At 37.2% G+C, this 22,688-nt stretch overlaps 2 protein-coding genes across 11 annotated transcripts in view; one reads left to right on the top strand and one right to left on the bottom strand.

Moving 5' to 3' along the window:
- The window catches only part of cher (filamin A protein cher), a 144,440-nt gene extending 124,709 nt beyond the window's left edge, over positions 1–19,731 (top strand). For all 8 annotated transcript variants that reach the window (XM_022060777.2, XM_022060779.2, XM_022060776.2 and 5 more), the window contains 9 exons: positions 932–1,104; positions 1,291–1,399; positions 1,726–1,890; positions 2,350–2,589; positions 13,014–13,207; positions 14,179–14,404; positions 14,769–14,984; positions 16,113–16,316; positions 17,410–19,731. In XM_022060777.2, coding sequence (XP_021916469.1) covers positions 932–1,104; positions 1,291–1,399; positions 1,726–1,890; positions 2,350–2,589; positions 13,014–13,207; positions 14,179–14,404; positions 14,769–14,984; positions 16,113–16,316; positions 17,410–17,594 — 1,712 coding nt within the window. In that variant the 3' untranslated portion in view covers positions 17,595–19,731. The remainder of the gene's footprint in view (positions 1–931; positions 1,105–1,290; positions 1,400–1,725; positions 1,891–2,349; positions 2,590–13,013; positions 13,208–14,178; positions 14,405–14,768; positions 14,985–16,112; positions 16,317–17,409) is intronic.
- The window catches only part of LOC110840059 (uncharacterized), a 44,808-nt gene continuing 41,569 nt past the window's right edge, over positions 19,450–22,688 (bottom strand). For all 3 annotated transcript variants that reach the window (XM_087355786.1, XM_087355785.1, XM_087355784.1), the window contains 2 exons: positions 21,963–22,191; positions 19,450–20,895 (listed from right to left, as the gene is read on the bottom strand). In XM_087355786.1, the coding sequence (XP_087211912.1) occupies positions 20,822–20,895; positions 21,963–22,191 (303 nt within the window). In that variant the 3' untranslated portion in view covers positions 19,450–20,821. The remainder of the gene's footprint in view (positions 20,896–21,962; positions 22,192–22,688) is intronic.

The following is a 22,688-nucleotide window of genomic DNA, read 5'->3' as shown; positions in this document are numbered from 1 at the left end:
ATACATATTTTATGGTGTACAATGTGTCCTGTTTAAGGTCACATATTTTCTCTTCATAGTAATCCAAAATATAACACGGTAAACATAAGCTACATGCTACTTCATTCAAGTGAAAAAATAAAACCACAGAGTGTTTTTCAAATTAGTTGCTTCCTGACCTGACATATTCATTCTGCTCACTTTATTTTCAGTTCTTTTCCATCCAATTTTGTCATTAAAGTATATTTATTTTCCCTGTTCTTTCTGTTCACTGAAATATCATGATGAGATTTACTGTTTTTTCTCAATCTCTAAAGGAAAATTCAAGGATGATATCTTCAGATAGGCTATAATTGCTTCCTCTTGCATCTTTCTGAAATTGTTATTCATAGTCATTACATAAATTATCATTTAGAACTATGTAACCAATTCATTTGTCACAGCACACATTATTGTTATACAAACGAAGAACTGAAGTAACATGCCTCTGTGCTTTATATTTTGCTGAAAGCTTTGGAACAGAATTCAAAGATCTCAAATTATAGTGAATCCTGTGTTTTGTTTTGCAGTGGATTTCCTAAATTAAGTGTGGATGTAAAATAAAGGATATAATTTTTAAATGCATATAGTATAACATTTGAATTGGTACCAGGGTTTTACAAAAGAGTGGAATGTGTAAGGTGGTACACTCTACGATAATTGAAGTTTTATAGAATGAGCAAGTAAAACCTCTGTATAATGAAGCTCTCTGAAACAAAATCTGTCTTATAAAGGTGATAACCAAGGTTTCTGAGAAAGATTATAACCTTTTTGCATAGAAATGCCTTAAGAATTGTTTAAAAGTTTGGGTTCTTGAATTTTGAACTGTCAAAATTTTATTGCACATACTAATTAAAGTCTTTGTTTGCTAAATGTTGATCATATGCTCCACCTGTTAATTCTTGGAATGCAGGTTATGGTGGTCTATCCCTTTCAATTGAGGGTCCTAGCAAGGCAGAGATCCAGTGCAAGGATAATGAAGATGGAACTCTGAACATCTCATATAAGCCCACAGAACCTGGTTACTACATTGTGAATCTCAAGTTTGCTGACCATCATGTTGATGGTTCACCCTACACTGTGAAGGTAGGCACTGATCTGTTTTGGCCAATAATAAACATTTTTGACTTATTTCCTTCACTTTAGCCTATTCATAAGCATAATATAAGACAGCTACAAAATGGAGGTTGGGCAAAAAACAACAACAGGAAAGTATTATGACATTGCAGTGATACAACAGAATGACTGCTAAAATAAACGTTGTGTGACCAGGTTGGTGGCGAAGGCTCAAACAGGCAACGGGAGAAAATCCAGCGTCAAAGAGAAGCTGTACCCATCACAGAAGTTGGCAGTGAGTGCAAGCTGACCTTCAAGATGCCAGGCAAGTGAACAGACTTTGACTTAGCATATAATATCCCTTAATGAATCACATGCTGTACATTCAAGGTAGGGCACTGCTCTTCAGATGAGTGAAAAATTGTACCTCTTGAGCAGGTCTCGTACTAAAGAGAATCTTTTGTCTTATTTGGATGACAACATTGTTAGCATGTTTCAGGAAAGTCTAAGCATTTGAAAAGATGTAGGTCTTTCAAATGAAGTTTTAAAATTATATCTGTGCTGTAAAACTGTTACAATAATTGGAAAAGGATGCTTAACAGTGAAAATTGGGTATATTTGTTATTAAATTATTTTTCCCCTCCCCTTTAGGAATCACATCATTTGACCTTTCTGCCACGGTGACATCGCCTGGAGGAGTGACTGAGGATGCTGAGATCAATGAGGTTGAAGATGGATTGTATGCTGTTCACTTTGTTCCAAAGGAACTGGGTGTTCACACAGTGTCAGTTAAATATAAGGAAGTGCATATACCAGGTACATGAACAGATAATCAGTTAATGTTTAATTTTAGTACAGTGGTAACTTAGATATGATTAGATTGATATTTATTCAGTGATGAAATTATTCTTGATAGAAATTGTAGGGGCTGCATGTCCAGCCCATTGTAACCTTCCTGAATACACTACAACCAAAATTTTGTATGCATTATTGGGAAACAAGACATATACAGTCTGTGTTGAAAACTTGATAGAAATGAGACTCCCAAGTTATAGACAGGAAGATAATGCAAAACTGCACATTGAGGAAGTAGCTCATGAGGACATAGTCTGGACTGCCTCGGTCATGTTCTGTGATGACTGATGGACGTTGTTTCCAAAGCAGCAAGTAATTGTTTGACCATTTATATTCCTGTTGACCATTCAAGGAATACTCTGTATCATGGGATTTGTTATGCAATTGAGACAGATCAGTTTTTGATGTGACTATTTGCAGGGTCGCCGTTCCAGTTCACTGTCGGTCCTCTTAAAGACGGGGGTGCACACCGTGTGCATGCGGGTGGTCCAGGTCTTGAACGGGGTGAACAGGGCCAACCCTGCGAATTCAATGTTTGGACTCGTGAGGCAGGAGCTGGTTCCCTTGCCATATCTGTTGAGGGTCCTAGCAAAGCAGGAATAGACTTCAAGGACCGAAAAGATGGTTCTTGCTACGTCAGTTACGTTGTCTCAGAGCCAGGTAAGTTTGCTCTTCTTACCTTCAGATTGTCCTTTAAAATCTTTGTTTGTCTTCTGTGTGTCTTTGTGTATGTGTGAGACATTATGAAATGTGATGCGTGATATTTCTATTTCTGAGGAAATTGGATTGGATTAAATAAGATCAGATTAGACAAGATTAGACTAAAGTAACAGAAAGTTAGGAGTATGTTTGATTGAACTGTCAAATTCAATTTTCCTGCAAATGTACGGGTAATTTAGTATTTTGGAATGTTAGTTTAATTTAGATGCCCTGTTCTTGTTGCACTGAACACTCATAAAAGATGTGGCAATTCAGACTTGTTGAAATGAAGTCACAGAATCTATGTATGGGGAAAGCATAGCTAAGGAGTCATCATACCCCTACTTAAACCTACCAGGTGATGAACGTCACTGTACGTAAAGTGTATCTGCATATTCGCTGTCATGCTTGAAACACAGCCTGATGCACCACCATGTTCAGTGTGACATGCACTGAAGCATTTGTGGGGTAATGGTGGTGTACAACAGCACACGGCATGTATGTACAGATCCACAGTGGGAAGTTTAGTAGGGAGACAGTGACTTCTAGGCCAGCCTGTATATGATAACTCCATTCAAAATAACTGTAAACTAGACATAAATGAAAGTTGAACAGATAGCGATAAAATGCTGCCACATTAGTCAAAACTGTTGTTCTGGGTGTTCTGGAACTTTTGCCACAAAGAAAGATTCTCAAGGAGAGTTGGAGGGTGTCACTTGGTAGCATGTATGATATAGTATATTTATACAAATCCACTGGTGAGTTAAGCTGCCTCATAAAATCAGACCCAAGGAAACAAACAATTGTAAGTGATACTGATCTGAAGATTAAAACTGCCATTTGGAGAAAGGTGCATAGTTTATATTTCAGCACTTCAGTACCAACAATTGCCAAAATTCTGGCTGCTGTTAATAATGATCTTGATATTCTAGTTTTATGAAGAATAACTTTTTATGAACTGATAAAGAGCCTAAATTTAAAATTTAATAAAATAAAAAGGAATAGCTATCGCCAAGAAAGAAATGGGAATGTGTTTTGGCATAGAAACTGTTTTTGAGACCTCAAACAGTGTTGCACATAAGGTTAAACTACCAGTTATTCAGACAAAACATAGGTTATGCAGGCCATATAATGGTAGATTTGGCAAGCCCTGGTGATAAACTCTTCTAAGAATTTGTCCTTCAGAGAACTTTTGACAGGTTCGAAAAATTTATCTGGGAAAGTAAACCAGTTAATTGTAGCTCACATTGGATGTGAACAGGGTTTGTTGTTCCGTATGTGTATGAATCACTTTTCATGAGTGATTTTAAAAGTGTCATCTGAACTTTGCTGGTAACTAAACTATAATGAAATGTGAAGGTGAAGAAATTGTTAAAAACGAATGAGCTCATATAGTCTCATTTAAAAGTTACATGGCTACAAAGACATTACATTTTAAAACTGGAATAAATGAAGGAGCTTCTGGAGAGAGCATTGTGTTGTTGAAACAGAAGAACCATTGATGATAGGGCAAGAAACAACTATTAGTCATCAGTGTTTGAGATGCTGATTCATTAAGTGATTGCATATAAAGACATAAAATTAATAATTAGATCAAACTTGATTCTATCCTTTAAATCCCCATAGACATATTCCTTCCTCTCTTGGCCAGTTTGTATGTAACTGGACAACACTGAAAGTCTTGTTACTGCTCGTACACAACGTCTCTATAATTATAAAGGGTTCTGATGAAGAAATAATACAATTTGTATTGCTGGATTTCTGGACTTTGTCTGTTGTCTGGTATTCCACATAGAACATAACATTTTGGAAAGTGGATGTCTTTCCACTCAGTAGTGTTGTGACCTGTTTGAAATGCTAAATGATGGTCAAGGTCCAGAAATCTGGTAATACAGATAATTTCTGTTTTGCTTTGCTAGCTGTAGGAGGTAGTAAGTAACACATTGGAATTTCATAACTATCACAGATATTGGTTCATTGTGAACTAAACTTTCAACTTATCAGACATGCTTCTACTTCTGTATTTACAATCAACCCATAGTTATTCCAAATAAAGCATAGTCAGACTATTTTAGCCACTGTCCATAGGACACTGGTTGAAATTAGCTCAATATTACTATTAATGTGAGTTCATAAAGTATCTTCATCATTGACAAGTTTCACACCCATACAAAACAACAGATTTTATATATTTTATTCTTTATATTTTTTAGGTAGGGGATGGGAACTGAATGTAATTTTCCAAATTTAATCTGCCTTTAATTTCTTCATAAATATAATTTTAAATTGTTAATGTCATTCCCAAATATTTGAATTTTGGGGGATTTCAATTCAATTCAATTCAATTAGTATGGAGGACGTTAATACACAAGAAAATTGCAACTAAATATATTATCATATTTGTAAAAATAATTTAAATCAATTAAGTAAATTATACTTTTATAGAATGTGAAGAAGTGTGACAATTTTCGTTTCAAATATATCCAAGCCCCTCCACACGACATTAGCAGCTGATGCGCATCTAGCAGAAGGACTGTTTTTGGTCAAAGGGCTAAAACTGAACATAGAAAAATCTCACAGATTCTGAGCAGGGATGCGGAGACCGACAGCTTCCAGAAGGGAAGCACAGCATTTAAAGCCGCAGTAAACCTGCACAAGGAACAGTGCATCACTACAATGCCTTCTCTTACGCAGGGTATGGAGTTTTAAATACTCTAAAGCGTCAGCTTAGCTGTAATGCACTTGGGGGAGGAAACGATAGTAGCAAAGGGCTGCAAACTTCTGCTGGATACATTCCAGTTTGTTTGCATCAGTAGTCATAATAGAATTCCAAGCGACCGAGGCATACTTGAGCTTGGATCTAACTAAGGTTACATATAACATATACAGGCAATTAGGAGGAGAGAACAAAAAGTTTAATGTGTGAACAAGACCCAGCAACTTAATACAGTGTGAAATTACGTGGTCAGCATGGTTGTGAAATCGGAGCTTAGAGTCGATAAATATTCCCAGGTCTTTAATAGTGTCGGTATGTGTTATAGAGGACTGAAAAAGTTTGTAATCAAAGATTAAAGTAGTGGTTTTCCTGAAAAAAGAAATTACTGTAGTTTTACTAATATTGAGTTTCATGAAGTTAACAGTGCACCAACTTTGTACAGAGTCAATGTTATTTTGAAGTTGATTGCATTCGTTAGGAGATTTAATGGCACAAAATATTTTGATATCATCAGCGAAAATGATTAATTACTTGGCATATGTCGTAAATAAACAAGTTGAAAAGTAGAGGACCCAAAACAGATCCCTGTGGAACTCCAGAGAGGACTACAAAAGGAGACGAAAGAGTTCCTTCTGTACTGACCTCCTTCCTAGTTCACTGAAGGAAGTCTTCTTCGGCAATCAGCCAACATTTTGAGAACTGTCTTGGTCTTCATCTTCATAGGTCCTTCATAGTGTCTAAAAGAGTGTTTTTACTGTGTGATATTATATTATTGTCTGATATTTTGGGAAATTCAAAATTAACAACATGGTATGCAAATATTATGATTTTATGAATATAACTGATGCATCATTTAACTTGACCTGAAAAATGTGTACAGTAACATGTTTCAGACATATTTGATTACAGTATAAGTGGTATTAAAAATCGTGCAAGTTTTGATTTTTGAAATTCCTAGTCTACCACACCAGTAATGAGTGTTTTTGTTACCTTTTCTAATACAGCTTGACCAAATCTGTCATATATGTTTACATTTCCTGATTATTCTTGAAATAGGCTGCAGTCTTTTCCTCCTGAATTGTTCTTAGTTCAATACATACCAGTCATCCAGCCATCTTAACTCATACTAAATAACCTCAGTGTTTTGTAATTTTCTCAGACAGTAACCCAGTTTCTTGTTGTCTTGAAGCCTCTGTCACATTTGTTCAAGTTCAATGAAGATGGCTTTCTCTTGACAGCTGTCTTGTATGCCGGTTGTCATCCTTTTAGTTAACATTGTCTTACATGTGTCCCAGTCTGTTTTTTTTAAATTTTTTTTACACTTAGTTGACTGTCGGCCAAGTAACGATCTGGACCCAGGAAGCAAGTAATTTTTTTATTGTGCTTCCGATATATGCCGTCAGTACCAATGGAAGGTTCCATTCCCAAAATACTAGTAGTTTTTCAAGACATTACTGCAGTTTAAGTAAGGGCTCCGAAATAGTTTCAACAGTGAGATTTAAATTACCACATATTGGACTAAAGACTCTACTGCCCAGCCTCGTCTAGAGAGTACTAGGTCTCTTTCCTGGGGTTAAAGCAGCCAGTACATGAAGCTCACCACTCACCTCCATGTACAAAGCATATAAAGAGGGTCAACTTTTATATTTAACCTGGTTTTGGGTGCTTGCACTGCTGATGATAGAGGCAGTATGGTCCCTGGAAAAATTGGCAGCAAGTGAACTTTAGCACCCCAAAATCTCCAGAATCTCCCAGAAATCTCTTAATATCTAATTGTAAATGAAATTCTAAAGTTCTGAATATGAAAATATTTAAAACCAAAGTTCTTGGTTTAGGGAACCTGTACCCCTTTGTGTATCTCCCCCCCCCCCCCCCCCCGCCAACTCTGTTAATACAGCTTTGTCATTGACACCTTATGTACAAACATTAAAAATAACGCAGAATTGTCCTCAATATTATTTACACAGTTCTGAGCAGGAGTTAATGGTGTGATACATTATGGTAAATGAACCCAATAAACTAACAAACATTTCATCTCATCAGATACCACAGACAGACCAGAATAACATTTTAATATAAACAGAGTGTGGGCTTGTTTATAAGGAGTTTCTGCGATTGTAGGAACTCAGGAGGGGGTGATTTGTCCTTGAATCCAGCAGCTTTATTTTAGCCTCAAACTTGATCTCACGTAATATTTTTTTTGTTTGGTTCAGGTAGTGTTAATGTGAGGGGTAAAGTTCCTTTCAGATTTTTTTTTAACTTTCATGGCACAGAGCCAAAAATTTAGCATACGCAATATTGTCAAAAAAGAAACTGTGCCAAGAATAATTTTCTCCAGTTTCTATATTTACATGCATGAGGATGGAGGTAAGTTGGCTATGAGCAGACAGTTGCCACACGAGTCGTGTGATGGGTGAGTGCAACAAAGCTCAGCCTTTCCGCACGTACAAAGTATGTCAGGAGATCCAGCTGGATAATACTCAGCCTCAAGGTAAATTTGTTTCTATTTCTGCTATTTGGATGTTGAAGGGTTGTTTTCATCCTGTGCAGTGCCTGTTTTCAATCAGTTTATCTCCCTGTGTGTCTGTATGTATGAAAGAACTGTAGAATGGCTGAGCAGATTTTCATATCTGATTTTATGGTGTTTTACCAACATTTGTTGACAAATTCTAATTTCAGTTAGAATTGGACAACAATAAGCAGCATTTTTTTACCTGAAGACATACATTTCTTTGTAATATCCAGGTGCCTTGGTTACCATGGTTACTTTGGTTAAAGGTAAAATACTCGTGAATATGCTAGACTTGTTCAGACTTATCTTGAATTTGGGCTTCACACTGCCTTAGTCCACTATTGTTTTACACATTTACTCATTGGATGCCCTCAGTGAAGGTCCTGAGGTGTGAGAAGATTGGGGAACTAGGACACAATAATGAACCAAATTGTATTAACTTGCTGTTTGTGTATGTCAATTGCACCTATGTGTGTGTATGACTATGAGTGAATATTTATATGTATTTGCAAAAGAAAATCACTTAAATTCCATATGGAATTGATTGTTAATTTCTCAAGGAAACTTGGTGGTGACAGAGCTGAAGTTTGGTACTAGATAAAATTCTAATATAAAATGATAATTTTTATCATATGTATATGTGTGTATCTTAATTTGTGACACAGTTATTTTAATGAGAATTAACATTAACGATAATGTGCAATAATAAAGCACAATAAACTGTGGCATATGTTGAAGGAAATGTGATACAGAAGAATAATAACTAACTAACTAACTAACTAGATGGCTTACCGAACCCGAAGGTTCATCACCGAATTAACCAAAGCCCTCCACCGGACCCTGTCCTGGGCCAACAAAATCCAGTTTCCTTCAACTCCTATCTCCCATAGATCCCGCCTGAGATTATCCTCCCATCTACGTCTAGGTCTCCCCAGCGGTCTCTTCCCTTCAGGTTTCCCAACCAGTACCCGGTGCACACCTCTTGTCCCATCCATGCGCGCTACATGTCCCGCCCATCTCACTCTTCTCGACTTAATCACCCTCACAATACTGGGGGAGCAGTACAGATTTTTAAGCTCGTCATTGTGCAGTTTTCTCCACGCCCCATCGTCTTCCCTCTTAGGCCCAAATATCCTCCTCAACACCCGATTCTCAAACACCTGCAATCTGTGTTCCTCCCTCTGAGTGAGAGACCATGTTTCGCACCCATACAAAACAACAGGCAAGATTATTGTTTTGTATACTTTAATTTTCAGGTTCTTAGAAATCAGACGGGAAGACAAAATATTTTGGACTGAGAAGTAGCAAGCATTTCCGGAATTTAGTCTCCTCCTAACTTCCTCACAAGTATCATTTTGATTTGTTATTGTTGTTCCCAAATATTTGAACTTTGTAACCCTTTCAAAGGATTTATTAGCTACCCTAAGATAATTTTGCCCGCCTGTCTTCTGATGACGAGATACTAACATGTACTTAGTTTTTTCTGAATTTACTTCCAGCCCCACTTGTCTACCAGCCTCTAGTAAAACTTCTGCGTTCCTCTTTATTGTATTTATATCGTCCCCCAATAAATTAACATCATCAGCATATGCCAATAGCTGATGTGTCCCGTTCAATTGCAAACCCTCCTGCCTACCTTGGACCTTCCTGATGGCGTATTCTAGCGCAAAGTTAAAGAGCAAGGGAGACAAAGCATCTCCTTGTTTTAGACCGTTCTTGATGAGGAATGTCTCAGATACATATTTACCTACTCGAATTTTGCTGCAGGTTTCATTTAAGCACATTTTTATTAGACCCACTAGCTTCTTTGGTATACCAAATTCAATAAGAATATTATATAGCACTTCTCTCTTCACAGAGTCATAGGCTTTTTTGAAATCTATAAATAACTGATGTTACAAAAATTAATTAATTTAATCATATCAAGGATAACATTTCACACTTTTAAATGTTTATGTTCTTTAACATTTTATTGGCTGTACATCACAACTTAAGCATGGTTACGTTGACCATGTGACTGTTACTGTTCAACCTCCCACTGCCAGTGGTCCCCATAGTACAGGGATTTAAATCCCTTATTCCTGAGTGATTATCCTTTTGAAGTGTAGTGGTAACTATATGTCCCACCTGGTTTAACAGTCAATAAGTTAGCATTTTTTATTTGTTTTTGTGTGATTCTCACTGTAAACATTAACAAAACTTAACACTTTGGAAGTATGTTTTGAAGTTTTTTAAAATGAAATTTAAAGAATTATACGACGGTCGCTCATTAAGTAATGCCCCACATTTTTTTCCTCAGAACATATTTATTCAAGATGGCTCAAATTTAGTGACAATATAAATCAATGTTTCCTTTACACATACTATTTTTCCACATAGTCCCCATCAACTTGTACGGTTTTACGCCAGCGTGGAACAAGAGCATGCATGCCTTGCCGGTACCAGCTCTTGTCCTGTTCACGTAGCCATGTCCTCACTGCTTGAATAACGCTCTCGTCATCTTCAAACCTTGTTCCGCGGATAGCATCTTTAAGTGGCCCAAAGAGATGGAGTCGGAGGGTGGATGGGGCAGCACCGTTCAACCAAATTTCGTGATTTCTTCCCGGGTTCTCGGACTTGTGTGAGGGCGTGCATTGTCGTGCAGGAGCAAAATTTCTGCTGGATGCTTGTGAGGCCGAACTCGTCGGAAACGCTTCTTGAGGGTTTCCAGGGTCATAATGTACGCGTCTGAATTGATGGTCGCACCTCTTGGCATCACATCCACAAGAATGACCCCATCACTGTCCCAAAAGACAGTCATCATGACTTTTCCGGCGGAGGGAGTTGTCTTGAATTTCTTCTTTCTCGGTGATTGAGGATGATGCCACTCCATTGACTGCCTCTTTGTCTCCGGCTCAAAGTGGTGTATCCAGGTTTCGTCACCTGTAATGATCCGGGACAGAAAGATCTCTCCCTCAGCATCAAAACGCTCCAACAATTCAGAAGAAATCGTTTTCCTTTGAATCCTGTGGTCTGCTGTGAGACTTCGTGGAACCCATCTTGCGCACACCTTCGAATATGCAAGATCCCGGATAATTGCAATTACACTTCCATTGCTGACTGAAAGCTGTTGGGCCAATTGTCGAATTGTGACGCGCCGATCCTCACGAATAATGGCATCCGCGCGGTTCAACATGTCTGGAGTGGTGGCTGTGGCAGGACGCCCAGAGCGCGGCAGATCACGGAACTCGGTTTCTTCACTTCCTGAAGCTTTAACTCTCTTAGCCCAGCGACCAACGGTGCTCCTATCGACTGCACAGCTTCCATACACAGCACACAAACGTTTATGAATGTTCACCACCGTTTCTTTTTCAGCAACAAAGAATTCAATTACAGCTCGTTGTTTGTAACGAGAGTCGTTCACAGACGCCATTTTAACAGTTCACTACAGCTCCGCTATCGGTTGGAATCATTTGAAACTCCGTACACGAACGCGGGAAACATCAAATCTCAAGCATGTAAAAGTGCACTTTTCTATCTTCATTATTGGCTGAGAAAAAAAATGTGGGGCATTACTTAATGAGCGACCCTCGTATATGAACCCAGAGAAGTTTTAACAGCCTGATCCATGATGGTGGTGATGATGTTTATATTTAGTATGAGAAACTTTCTTCCAAATGGCCAGGGTTTTTTTTCCCCCAGTTTTGGCTTGCTATCAGATGTAAAACTTTAAAAACAAATCTATTATTAGATAATTACTTTATTGGGACTAACCAAGGACTGGATAAGGACTTACGCACTGACATTTTGCTTTGAGTCAGTTTTTGCAGTACAAAGTTAGAGGTAGTGTGGGTGGACTGGCACTTGGCTGTCCATTGCATGGATATATGCACAGTTATTTTGGTCATGTGCTTCACTCTGGTTATTTATATCCCTGCTGTTACTCCACTGGAGAAAAAAAAATTGAAAGTGGCAAGTAGAACTGCAAAGCCAACAATAGAACTCAACAGTAAAGTAGAATAACTTAAAATTTGCATTCATTAGTGTTCCATTGACTGAAAGCTTTGCCTCGAATAGTCATCACTACTTGATGCACAAAGCACACATTAAGGTTTATGCATTGTTATGAGACAAAATCTTAGATGAATCCATATGAATGTTTGTGCATTGGTATTAGACAGAATCAGTAAACTGAGGGATTTATAAGTTACAATACTGTTATGATGATGTAATGGAATAGGAAGGAAATTGTACTTGGAAGAAAGAATTTTAATTTTTGTATGTAATTTATTTATAATCATATTTCTCCCATACAGACAACATTGTTTAGAATATTCATCATATCTTACATATTGGACAGCATGAACAAAGATGATTATAAATTGAATTGAGGTTGTTTTAAAACTATAGTAGTGCAGTATAAAATGTGCCTTTAGCGCTTTTGAAGTTTAGTGCTAGAACTGAAAGAGGTGTGACGGGATATGGAATTCATAGTTTATCCCCACAGGGAGACAAGGAATTGAAAGCAGTCCAGTGTTTTAGCTGGAAATATAATACACTATCATGTTGAATGACCTGTTTGTTGGAATTTTGAAACAGTGAAGTAGCAACTTAGTTCAAGTTATTTTTATCATTCTGCTGGAATTGCATAGAAAATGTGAAATATCTAGGATTTAACAGTCTTAAGCCAAAGCTTTCTAAATAATGTTTAAGAGAACAGTCCATACCTCAAAGAAAACAAAACACTTCTCCATTACAAAGATCAGTAAATTAATGTTGTGTAAGTAAATAATAATTTATTCTGACACTCATTTGAAACCAGTACATACACTCTGTGATAAAAATGTGGATTTTCTTCTTACTAAAGCAGATAGTAATTCGCTGATGCAGGATAGTGTTAATTAGGCAGTTTGGTTAGTATTTTGACCTATTGTGAGAAAACATTGGCCTATTTGAGATAGTACACACACACACACACACACACATGTGTTTACACATTCATTCCATGGATCCAGATGTTAGTCAGGCTGACTGTAGGATGTGAAATAAGCCATAAAATACAAAAAATACAAATCATTACGATTTAAAATATCGATTAGGTTTCACAAACGGTAAATGTTTAACATAAAATTATTAAAATGTTACATTAAATCCATATAAATGAAATGTCTGTTTCAGGTGAATATCGTGTGGGAATCAAATTCAATGACCAGCACATTCCCGACTCTCCTTACAAACTATTCATTTCCCCAGCAATGGGGGATGCACACAAACTGGAAGTGTTCCAGTTCCCAAATTCAGGTGTGCAAGCAGACAAGCCTGCAGCCTTCCTTGTGCGAAAGAATGGAGCTAAGGGAGAATTGGATGCTAAGGTACACATAATGGTTTAAAATGGAGAAAGTAGTTTTTAATTAAGCTAACCACTTCCCATGTTAATTATAGTTTTATCATCAAACGTTTGTTAATTAATATGAGGCCACATGTGTGTTACTGTGCCTGAAGTCAGTCTTTAGTTACACCTGGGTCAGAGACTTTTTTCAGAATTTGATATGGCAGCAGCACCAGATATTCCCTATCTAGCCTGCTTCAATTTGTAAAGGATATTTTGAAAGGATTCACACTCCTGGATTAAACTTCAAAGTGCTGTATAATATTTAAACTTTCATTGTACATGGCTGTTATAAAATCCTCTTGGGTGTTTGTCCATGTCAGTATTAAGTTGAAAAATATTTTGGAGACTAGCTCTCTGAAACTAGTCAAGATAGGAACAACATGTTAAGAAAGATGTCACACAGGTGAAGGAAGACCATGGGAATATACTGAGAAGAGGGGGTGGGAGTATGTGTGAAAAGACAAATATAGGTTGTCAGATGACCCACATAAAGTGGAAATGTTTTAGGAAGAAGAAATATAACTAATTGATTAATCAGTTATATTAAAACATTTACAATTTAAAGCTGATACTAATTTTTTGTTAAATGAATATTAAATGTGTTAGTTTAGTGAAAGTACTAAATATGTCCGCGTCTTTTGATCCAAAAATATGCTGTATATCATTAGATAAATTCAGATTGAAGTGCAAGTTTAAATGTATTGATCACCCAGATGATGAGATTTATTTTTATTATCACTTTGTGAAAAGTGGGAATAATGTGTATAGATGGCATGATGCGCTTCTGCCATAGGAAACATTTTCAGTTGGGCAGCATAGACAAAGACTGATTGGACTGTTGTTCTTTTGGATAGGACTTGGGGTAAAAATGTGAAATTATGACCACTGCAGAAAGTAGAAGTGACATAATTGAGTACAATTCTAACATATAATTTGTTTTGCTTTGTTTAGATTGTTTCACCATCTGGAATTGAGGATGATTGCTTCATCCAGTCGATAGATTCTGACACATACTCAGTACGGTTTATGCCTCGAGATAATGGTGTCAACAACATTTATGTTAAATTCAATGGTGTCCACATCCCGGGCTCACCATTCCGCATCAAGGTCGGCAAAGAGGACGCAGACCCAGCGGCAGTCAACGCACATGGAAATGGGTTGGGTGATGTGAAGACAGGTGAGTGGAAGAGGCACATTTCTTTAATGTATTTTTATATATTTGATCATAACAAACTGAAAATTCTACCTTTGAAGACTGTGGCTGAATATTCTCCAATTATAGTTGCTGCTGAATGAGCCCACTTTGTGCAGATCAGATATATCTTCCCCAATATGTAGGTCTACATTATTCTGCCAAGTTTTCTAGCAATTTGTAAAGTAAATAGCTCACCCAGTTTTAATTCAGTCCAGTATAATTAGTCTAGATTCACCAGCTTGAAAAGAATAATCTCTAGTTTACACATCTGTGATAATTAATGTGGTGATATTAATGAAAAGCTGCTAACAGAATGTGCTTACATTTGATGTGTTTTTACCTGCAGGTCAGAAGACAGATTTCCTGGTTGACACTTGTAATGCTGGTGCTGGAACACTGGCAGTGACAATTGATGGTCCGTCTAAGGTGTCAATGGATTGTACAGAAGTTGAGGAAGGGTATAAGGTGCGCTACACCCCTCTTGTGCCAGGAGACTACTTCATCAGTATCAAATACAATGGCTACCACATTGTGGGCTCACCTTTCAAGGTTTCCTGTACAGGTAAGATTTGCAAAATTAGTGCCATCACAGGCTGAATCTTACCTTCAGAACTCTGCCTAATTTTGTGGCTCAGTAAGAATGCAGAGTGATACCTAACACTTATGAGAATGCCATTGATAACAATTCTCAAATAGTTTGCCTTGTGTGTGCCATTCTGTATTGTGGCACCCTCATGGGTAAAGTTTATTAGTAAAGATATATAGGGCATACTTTGCAATTTTTTTGTAAATGATTAATTTTAGAGAATGAGGAGTCTGCATAAAGTTTTGTTTCTGAAACACATTACATGTAAAGCTACTTTGATCTCTGCTAATTCAGATATTAAATTACTGTTGGTGATCCTGATTTTCAAGAAACATAGATGAAATCATTCCTGTAGCTCTCTTCCATTACCTTCACACCTTATCTTGCTCTCTCCTTGCCCCACACCCCATATCCTATTTTCTGCCCCTCCCCATATCTCCCTGTATCTTTCTCAGTTACTCCTCTCCTTCTTCCTCTAGTCCTTTCACTTTTTCTAACTATATTTTCCTTTCTTTAGTAGCTCTGATGTCCTCCCCTCCTCTCACTGTCCAACACTCCCATCTGTTTCTATCTCTCCTAACTCTGTGTGTGAGTGTTTTTCCCCGTGCCTTCTTCACAGTCTTCATCCACCTTTCTCTTAGTCTCTGTCTCTCTTTCTCTGCACCTTACCAGCCATCTTAATCATGTTATACTCCACCTTCCCTTCTCTCAGAATTTCTTATCTGTCCCCGTCTATTCTTTCCCACATCTCCCCTTTCCCTTCTTCTTGCCCTCCCATCTCCCTGACTCCTTTATCTTACCTATTGTACTCTGTGTGCCCTTCTCATTCTTTCTTCCTGAATTCCTGTTTCTCAGCCTTTCCACCTATCTGTTCCCTATACAGGTTTTTGTCCCTTCTCCCTTACCCCTTTCCCATGACCCTCAGTGCCTCTGCCCTTTGCCTCCTCTCCCTCACCCTCACCCTATATCTTCTCCTAGATCCATTCTGTATCCTATGTAAATCTCCATTTCTCTCTTTCCACACATCATTCTCTCATCTTTCCCTACCTGTCAGTTTCCTCTTCCTTTATAAGAATTTTGTCAACCTATTATGTGGTTTTACAGGAGACGATCTGGCAGAGAGAGGAGCTCAAGAAACTTCATCTGTTGTCGTAGAAACTGTACAAAAGGTTTCCAAGAGCAAACAGGTAGGGCCTGTGCTTCCATTGTTCAAGTCAGATGCTTCAAAAGTGTCTAGCAAAGGCATGGGTCTCAAGAAGGCCTACCTCCAAAAGCAGAATATGTTCACCGTTCATGCAGGAGATGCCGGTAAGCTGTTATCACTGTATTGTGTGTATCATCTTCCTGTTTTGTAGATACTTATGGTGTTCCCTGCATATCTGGTCCCTGGATAGCATACCTTGCATCTATCCCAGAGATGCTACAGACAGGTTCGCATCTTACAAATGGGAGCCCTTTTTAGCTAGCTGGTCTGCAATTTCATTGCTATAAATCCCCATATGTCCAAGCACCTACAACAAATATACTTTGTTTCATTCAGCCAGTATCATCAGGGATTGATGGCAATCCCAGACCAATCTTTAGCTATTCCTGCAATTGGCAAGTGTTCTGATTGCAGCTTGACTGTCTGCTTAAAAAGGAACATAGGCCCTTCTAATATTCTCAGCAATACATGCCTGAAATACCTTAGTGTACCACTCTAGGCTGAAGCTAAATCTCTGCCTCATGCCATGGCCATACACTCCATTGGAGACTTAGACCCATGAATACACTAGATAAGCCTTCCTTTTCCTGTGGGTACAATGCCCCTTTCCTATTCACTTCTGTCAGGTAATTGGACTATGAATGGTATAAGGAATGCATATCACAGTACCATTCCTCATCTGTAAGTTGGGTTCCCTTGTCATTTCCCAAGGTTTGCTTATATGTCCATATCATAATGATTGCAGCCTCCATTGTTCTTTGCAACTGAATCTGTAGATTCCAGCCCAGGCATCATTCCACCTTAAAATGAAGAGAAGGGAGCCCCAGGAGGACCTCAGTTGCAGCAGTAGTAACCATATTCATGCAATTTTCTTAGCTTGGCCTGACTTATCTTAAGTTTCAGTCTTGGCCACCAAACAATGTCGGTATAAGTGACTGTCAGTCCCTTGTTCAACATCAGTTCAAAGTACTTGACTTCTGAGAACATTTATTTTGACTGATCAAAGACAGTTGGTTCCTTGAGAGTCTTCAGAACTCTCTTTTTGCTGATAAGTATTTCTCATACCTGCTACTCCAATGGCTTTTAAAATTGGTGGTGAATCTAAATGTATAAATTAATAAACTGAAATGCAAACAAATAACATTTGAAAACTATAATATAGGTATCTTACTACAGCCAGTTACTCATTGTTTACAGGAAACAACATTCTGTATGTGGGTGTGTATGGTCCCAAGAGCCCATGTGAAGAGGTGTTCATCAAACATATGGGACGCAACAATTATCAAGTAAACTATGTTGTGCGGGATCGAGGTGAATACATCGTCATTGTTAAGTGGGGAGATGATCATATCCCAGGCTCACCATTTAAAGTGGAGGTGTGATTTCCATCCATAGCATTTCCTACATTTTGACTAAGCAACAATATTAGCATCTTTATAGGATTTTGCATTAAAGGAAGGATTCCAGAGTATCACAGAAACTCAAATGGAAAAATGTAATTGTGGATTACACATAAGTTGGTGTTTTGAAGGAGTAGTATTTCATTTCAATATTTCAGCCACAATTTAGAGGAGTAGAAGTACTTGAAGGACTTTACTCATTTACATTCAAAACAACATTAAACAGTTCTTAGTTATGAAGTCCTGAGGGCCCTTTACTAGATAACAGATATCTGGCATCTTAAACTAGTCAGATTATATGAAGTGTAGCTGTGTGTTATATTTCTTTACTGTTATCCTGCTGTAAATTTAATGCCTTTCAAGGAACCTTGTTTGACCCTGTTTTAAAATTTTGTGCTACACAGTACATTAATTTAGTTTTCCAAACAATGGAATAAAGTGGCCAAAGAAACTATTTAGGTGTTCACCATTGGTAACTGAGTGCTGCATGTGTGACTTTTCCATGATATGTGAACTTGCAAGTATTGAATTTGAAACCACAGCGTGGCTTAGAATATGCTGATTTATTTTTGAACAGTTAACTGCAGAAACACAGAACATAACCAGACATTTGCAACAGTTTCTTAAGAAAGTCTTCCATGCATGAACTCGAAATCATTCCAAGGACCAACACTTGCCAGTTCCCAGCATGCGTTGAAGTAGAGACAGATCATTCCACCTGAGTTTCTGTGATATGCCATCCTGTTGTTTTAATATGATAAAAAGTGCCTTAAATTATTGATATAGTCATTTCCTGATAATCTGCAGCCAGAGTTGTCCTTGGCAAACATACACATGACATCCACCAATGAACTGATCATTTAACCGTAGTGCCTTGCAGCCAGCCTGTGCAGAATCTGTACAGTTCTCTTGGGCAGCATCAGTGGATATTTAAGGACCAGAAATCCTAGGTTCCTAGTGAATGGGAGTTTTAAATTTGAGTGACTTAAAGAAAAGTGAATTTATATTTTAAACTGCTTAACACTTGTTTTATCAAACCATACTGCATATAATTTGGACAGGTATTTTTATTACAAGTTGCTCAATATTTGTTATATAATACTCTGACAAAATTTACCTAATAAAAATATTGTGCTAGTGACTGGAAGGTATACACAAAAATAAGGCTTTAACTACAAGCAACTAATCACAGCAATGTGTAAAGTGAATAGCATTGCCCTTTTGGTTGGTCCAAAATACAGGTAGGTGCCATAAAATTTGCATGTTTGAGATATGTATATGCACTCTTTAATTGTTATACATTGAAGTACTATACAAGCACTGTTATCATTATGGAGTTGCAGGTATTGTGGTCATTTCATGTAGTCATGTGCATGCACCTGAGACAGACACAGAGAGACTTTTTTCCTCAATTTTATACAAATTATTTTTCATTATTTTCATTTGCTTGTTCGTGCTATCCAATTTCTTGCAGAGTCTGTTTTTGTTAGCAGTGGCGACATGGGAGTAACATCATATTATTAATTTGTGTGTCACTGTTAGGATCACATTGCCATATATTTAATTTACACTGCCCATACTAAAATTCTTTAAGAACATTTAAAATCATTCAGAATGATTGCTGAGTAATAAGCCTTATTTGTAATAAATGTATATGTAGGTTGAGTTCCATTTAACAAGTTAAGATTGCAAAATTTGTATGATTAAAACATGTGTAAGAAGCTACATTCATGCTCCAGATTCGAATGACAAGTAAAGTGTCATTTCCAGTCATTTTGAAATGTATTTTAATATAACTTTACTTTCTCAATTTTCTTGATGGAAGGGGGGAGGGGGGAAGTACCCAATCACCAGTCGCCACTGATTGTTACATATATTTTGTAGTTAGTATGATTCATGACAATTGTATTAGATGAGACCAATTTAAACTGTAGCTTGAAGCTTTTAACTGCAGAATTTATGTTAAAGTAAATAGCAAGTGCCTTACACTATGACAAAAGAAGTAAGTAATTCTGAGCAAAATTTTTATTAGATTGCAAGAAACTTGTAATTTTTCCTTTGTGGCTGTAGTTTATAATTAGTGTAATGTATTATAAAATAAATCCTGTACATATTTTCATTCATATGTTATTTTCTTACTTTGTGTTCTTCAGAGGTGCATAGTGCACAATCAACACTACTTTAGATTAGATTGAGGTTTTCATAGCAGTGAAAATGTTGATTTTGGTCTTCTGGGTAGTAATGCCATGTAGACTTGTAGGTAGATACCAACATTGTGGAGGAACATACTGTGTTTATCTTCAGGGTATTACAACCTAGAAAACCACATTGAAACTTTTCTATGATATAAACCAACAGAGCAACAGCATTGTTGTCCCCTTATTTTAAGAAAGTAACACACGGAAACATTTCACTAAAATTCACATTTTCTGCATTTTATAGTGATTTATGGCTTTCAGGTATTGGACGGGCCTACCCATTATTATGAGCAGAACAGATTGGTTGTATAGAACTGTGAGGACAGAACTTTTTCACCAACTATATACAGATTGCTGTCACCTAATTTCTTTATTTTGTTAACAAGTCATTTCAAAGGCAAAAACAAAAATTATTGCATATATGTGTCTACATACTGACAAATGGCGGAATATTGGCTATGCACAGCTGCCTAATACAGTGTTTTCTTTTCAATGAGTGGAACTATTTTATGTTGTAAAATCCTCCAAGTTTTCTTATGCCGGTGGCAGGCAGCATGTCCATAGTTGGCAGCCAACAGCAGCAGTTGATGGATTTCTGTCCCTGTCATTCCTTCAGACACAAATAAATGCACTATTGTGTGTCACCCTGTCCATGGTGCAAATCTCTAGTTGAGAGTCATCTTTATGCTATGTTCCCTAGGCACAGATGGACTACAACTGAACCACACTTGCAGCATGTTACCATCTAGCTTTGGACATGAACATGAGAAAGCCTCAGCATTGTTGCCAGTGATACAATAGAAATGTTCCAGTCTTGCCTTTGTGTTTTGAATCTCCTGTAGTTGACTGTAATTAATTAGTTTGTTTCATTTAATATGTATGGGGGTGGGGGATCCCCCCACAGAGTGGAATATTTCCTGTAGTGACTTGTAAACACACACATTACTTTCCTGTTTAGAAGCCAAAGAAAAATTTCCATTGGTGACTTTTACCTTAATGTACATTCACACACTAGCTGCTGTTCAGGATCAGCACCAGTATGCAGGCCACAAGCTGTACTCCTGCCCTTAACCGTTCTGCACTTGCTGCAAATACAGTAAAGAATGTACTGATCAAACATCATGGCATAGTGATTAGTACTCCTGTTTCAGGAACTCCCAGTAGACAGTTTTTCTCTGTTACTCCAGGCAGTTGCATATAATCAGCTGATAAAGTGTCATCATATAAGTAAAAGCCAAGAAATAAATCTAATTCTCAAAATTCAGTCCAGTTAATGTTATGTTTTATTTATATTGGATTTCATTTTGTTTGATGATCCTTTTGTTAATAACAAAAGCTATATTGTATAATAGGATGCTTATGATAAGGGAATAGAAGTAATGCCACTGTGCCCTGCTTTAAGCACAGAACATTAGAAATATGTGAAGCAGAATGTATTATGAGAGACGCTGAATAGTGTTGCAGTTTTCTGTTCCCACACTACTGTACTGTCAAAAGCCATTATGAATTGTACCTCCTGCTGCACTGATCAAATAAGGATTAATATATCTTGGAAGTATTATGCCATATCACAATCCAAATATAAAATTTGCAAAATTAATTGCTGTGCGATGAATTTACCTTGCATGAAGTGGATTTTTTTTGTGTGTGTGTTAATTGGTCACTGTATATTGCAAATATCACATCTAATCCTTTCACAGTTACAATGTCCTGACTGTTGGCCCATTTAAAAAATTCTTGCACTTCTTTTATGTCGTACTGGAGGGATAATTACAGCCGTAGAACCCAACACATCTTGTCTGCGTTTTAAACTAATAATACAAAGTCTTTAAAACTAATTTTTGTAAAAACCAATATAATGCAGCTAGAATTGTTTTATTTCCTACTTATCTACATCTGTTGTGTACCTTGTAGCAGAGGCATTAGAATTTTAATTTTGGCTGATGGATTCATCTGCTATAAGCTGTTTAGTAATAAAATGGTTGTGAAATGGTTAATAATCCCACAAAGAAAATTGACAACACATTTGAAGAAAGAGTGGTAAAAGCTACTATGTTATGTTAATTTGCCATTTTGGAAAAATGAAATATTGTTTATGAGGAATAGCTACAGTCAACAGCACTTCCATTAATCTGGATGAAGAGAGACTCACCAGGAGCAGGCACATCATAACGGATAAGGAAGGTCCAACGTTGTTGTTCCCACTGCTGAGAACCAAGCCTGGCCATGCATCGAAGTTTGAGCATCCTGTTGGGGAATGTGGTTTGAGTGGCAGGCATTCTAATCCCGGTAATGGCAACATCTAGGTTTGTAGATTTATCTTGGTTCAACCTTGCTTCCAATTCAGTAACAGCATAGTGTACAAGCCACTCTGCAGTCACCTGTAAGAATAATAATCATCTCATCACATTTTTTGTAAGATTTTATGACCAAACTTCTGATATAAAAATATCAGAATTAAATTTCAGAGGTATTCCTCTAAAGCAGTTACATTCAGTTAAAACAATAAACTAAAACAAAGAATAAAGAAAAATGTAAAAAAAAATTTATTTCTTGCAAAACAAGAAATAATTCAACATTAACATTTAGCTACAAAGGAAATATTATTAATGCAACCATCTGTAGTAGGTAAGAATGCAAAATGTTGTTCAAGGTAGATCACACACTATATGTGGACATTGTGTACTCCCTGTACAAGCTATTATTCTGGTCAAGGTATAGCCCTCCATACAAACTATTGAGAAGGGTGTCATTCTGGCTATAGAATAGACCTGCGTAAACGATAGTAAAGTGGCAATCTCTTCGGCAAGCTATAAAGGAGACTATCATACTGCCCATTCTATCGGACTGTGTGCGAGTTATGTAGCTTATAATTCTG

This window comes from Zootermopsis nevadensis, unplaced genomic scaffold, assembly GCF_977971745.1.
Source record: "Zootermopsis nevadensis isolate Lab colony 2312 unplaced genomic scaffold, Znev_1.0 Znev_ptg000025l, whole genome shotgun sequence".
NCBI classification, from domain to species: Eukaryota; Metazoa; Arthropoda; class Insecta; order Blattodea; family Termopsidae; genus Zootermopsis; species Zootermopsis nevadensis.
This window is presented reverse-complemented; position numbering and strand designations above follow the sequence as displayed.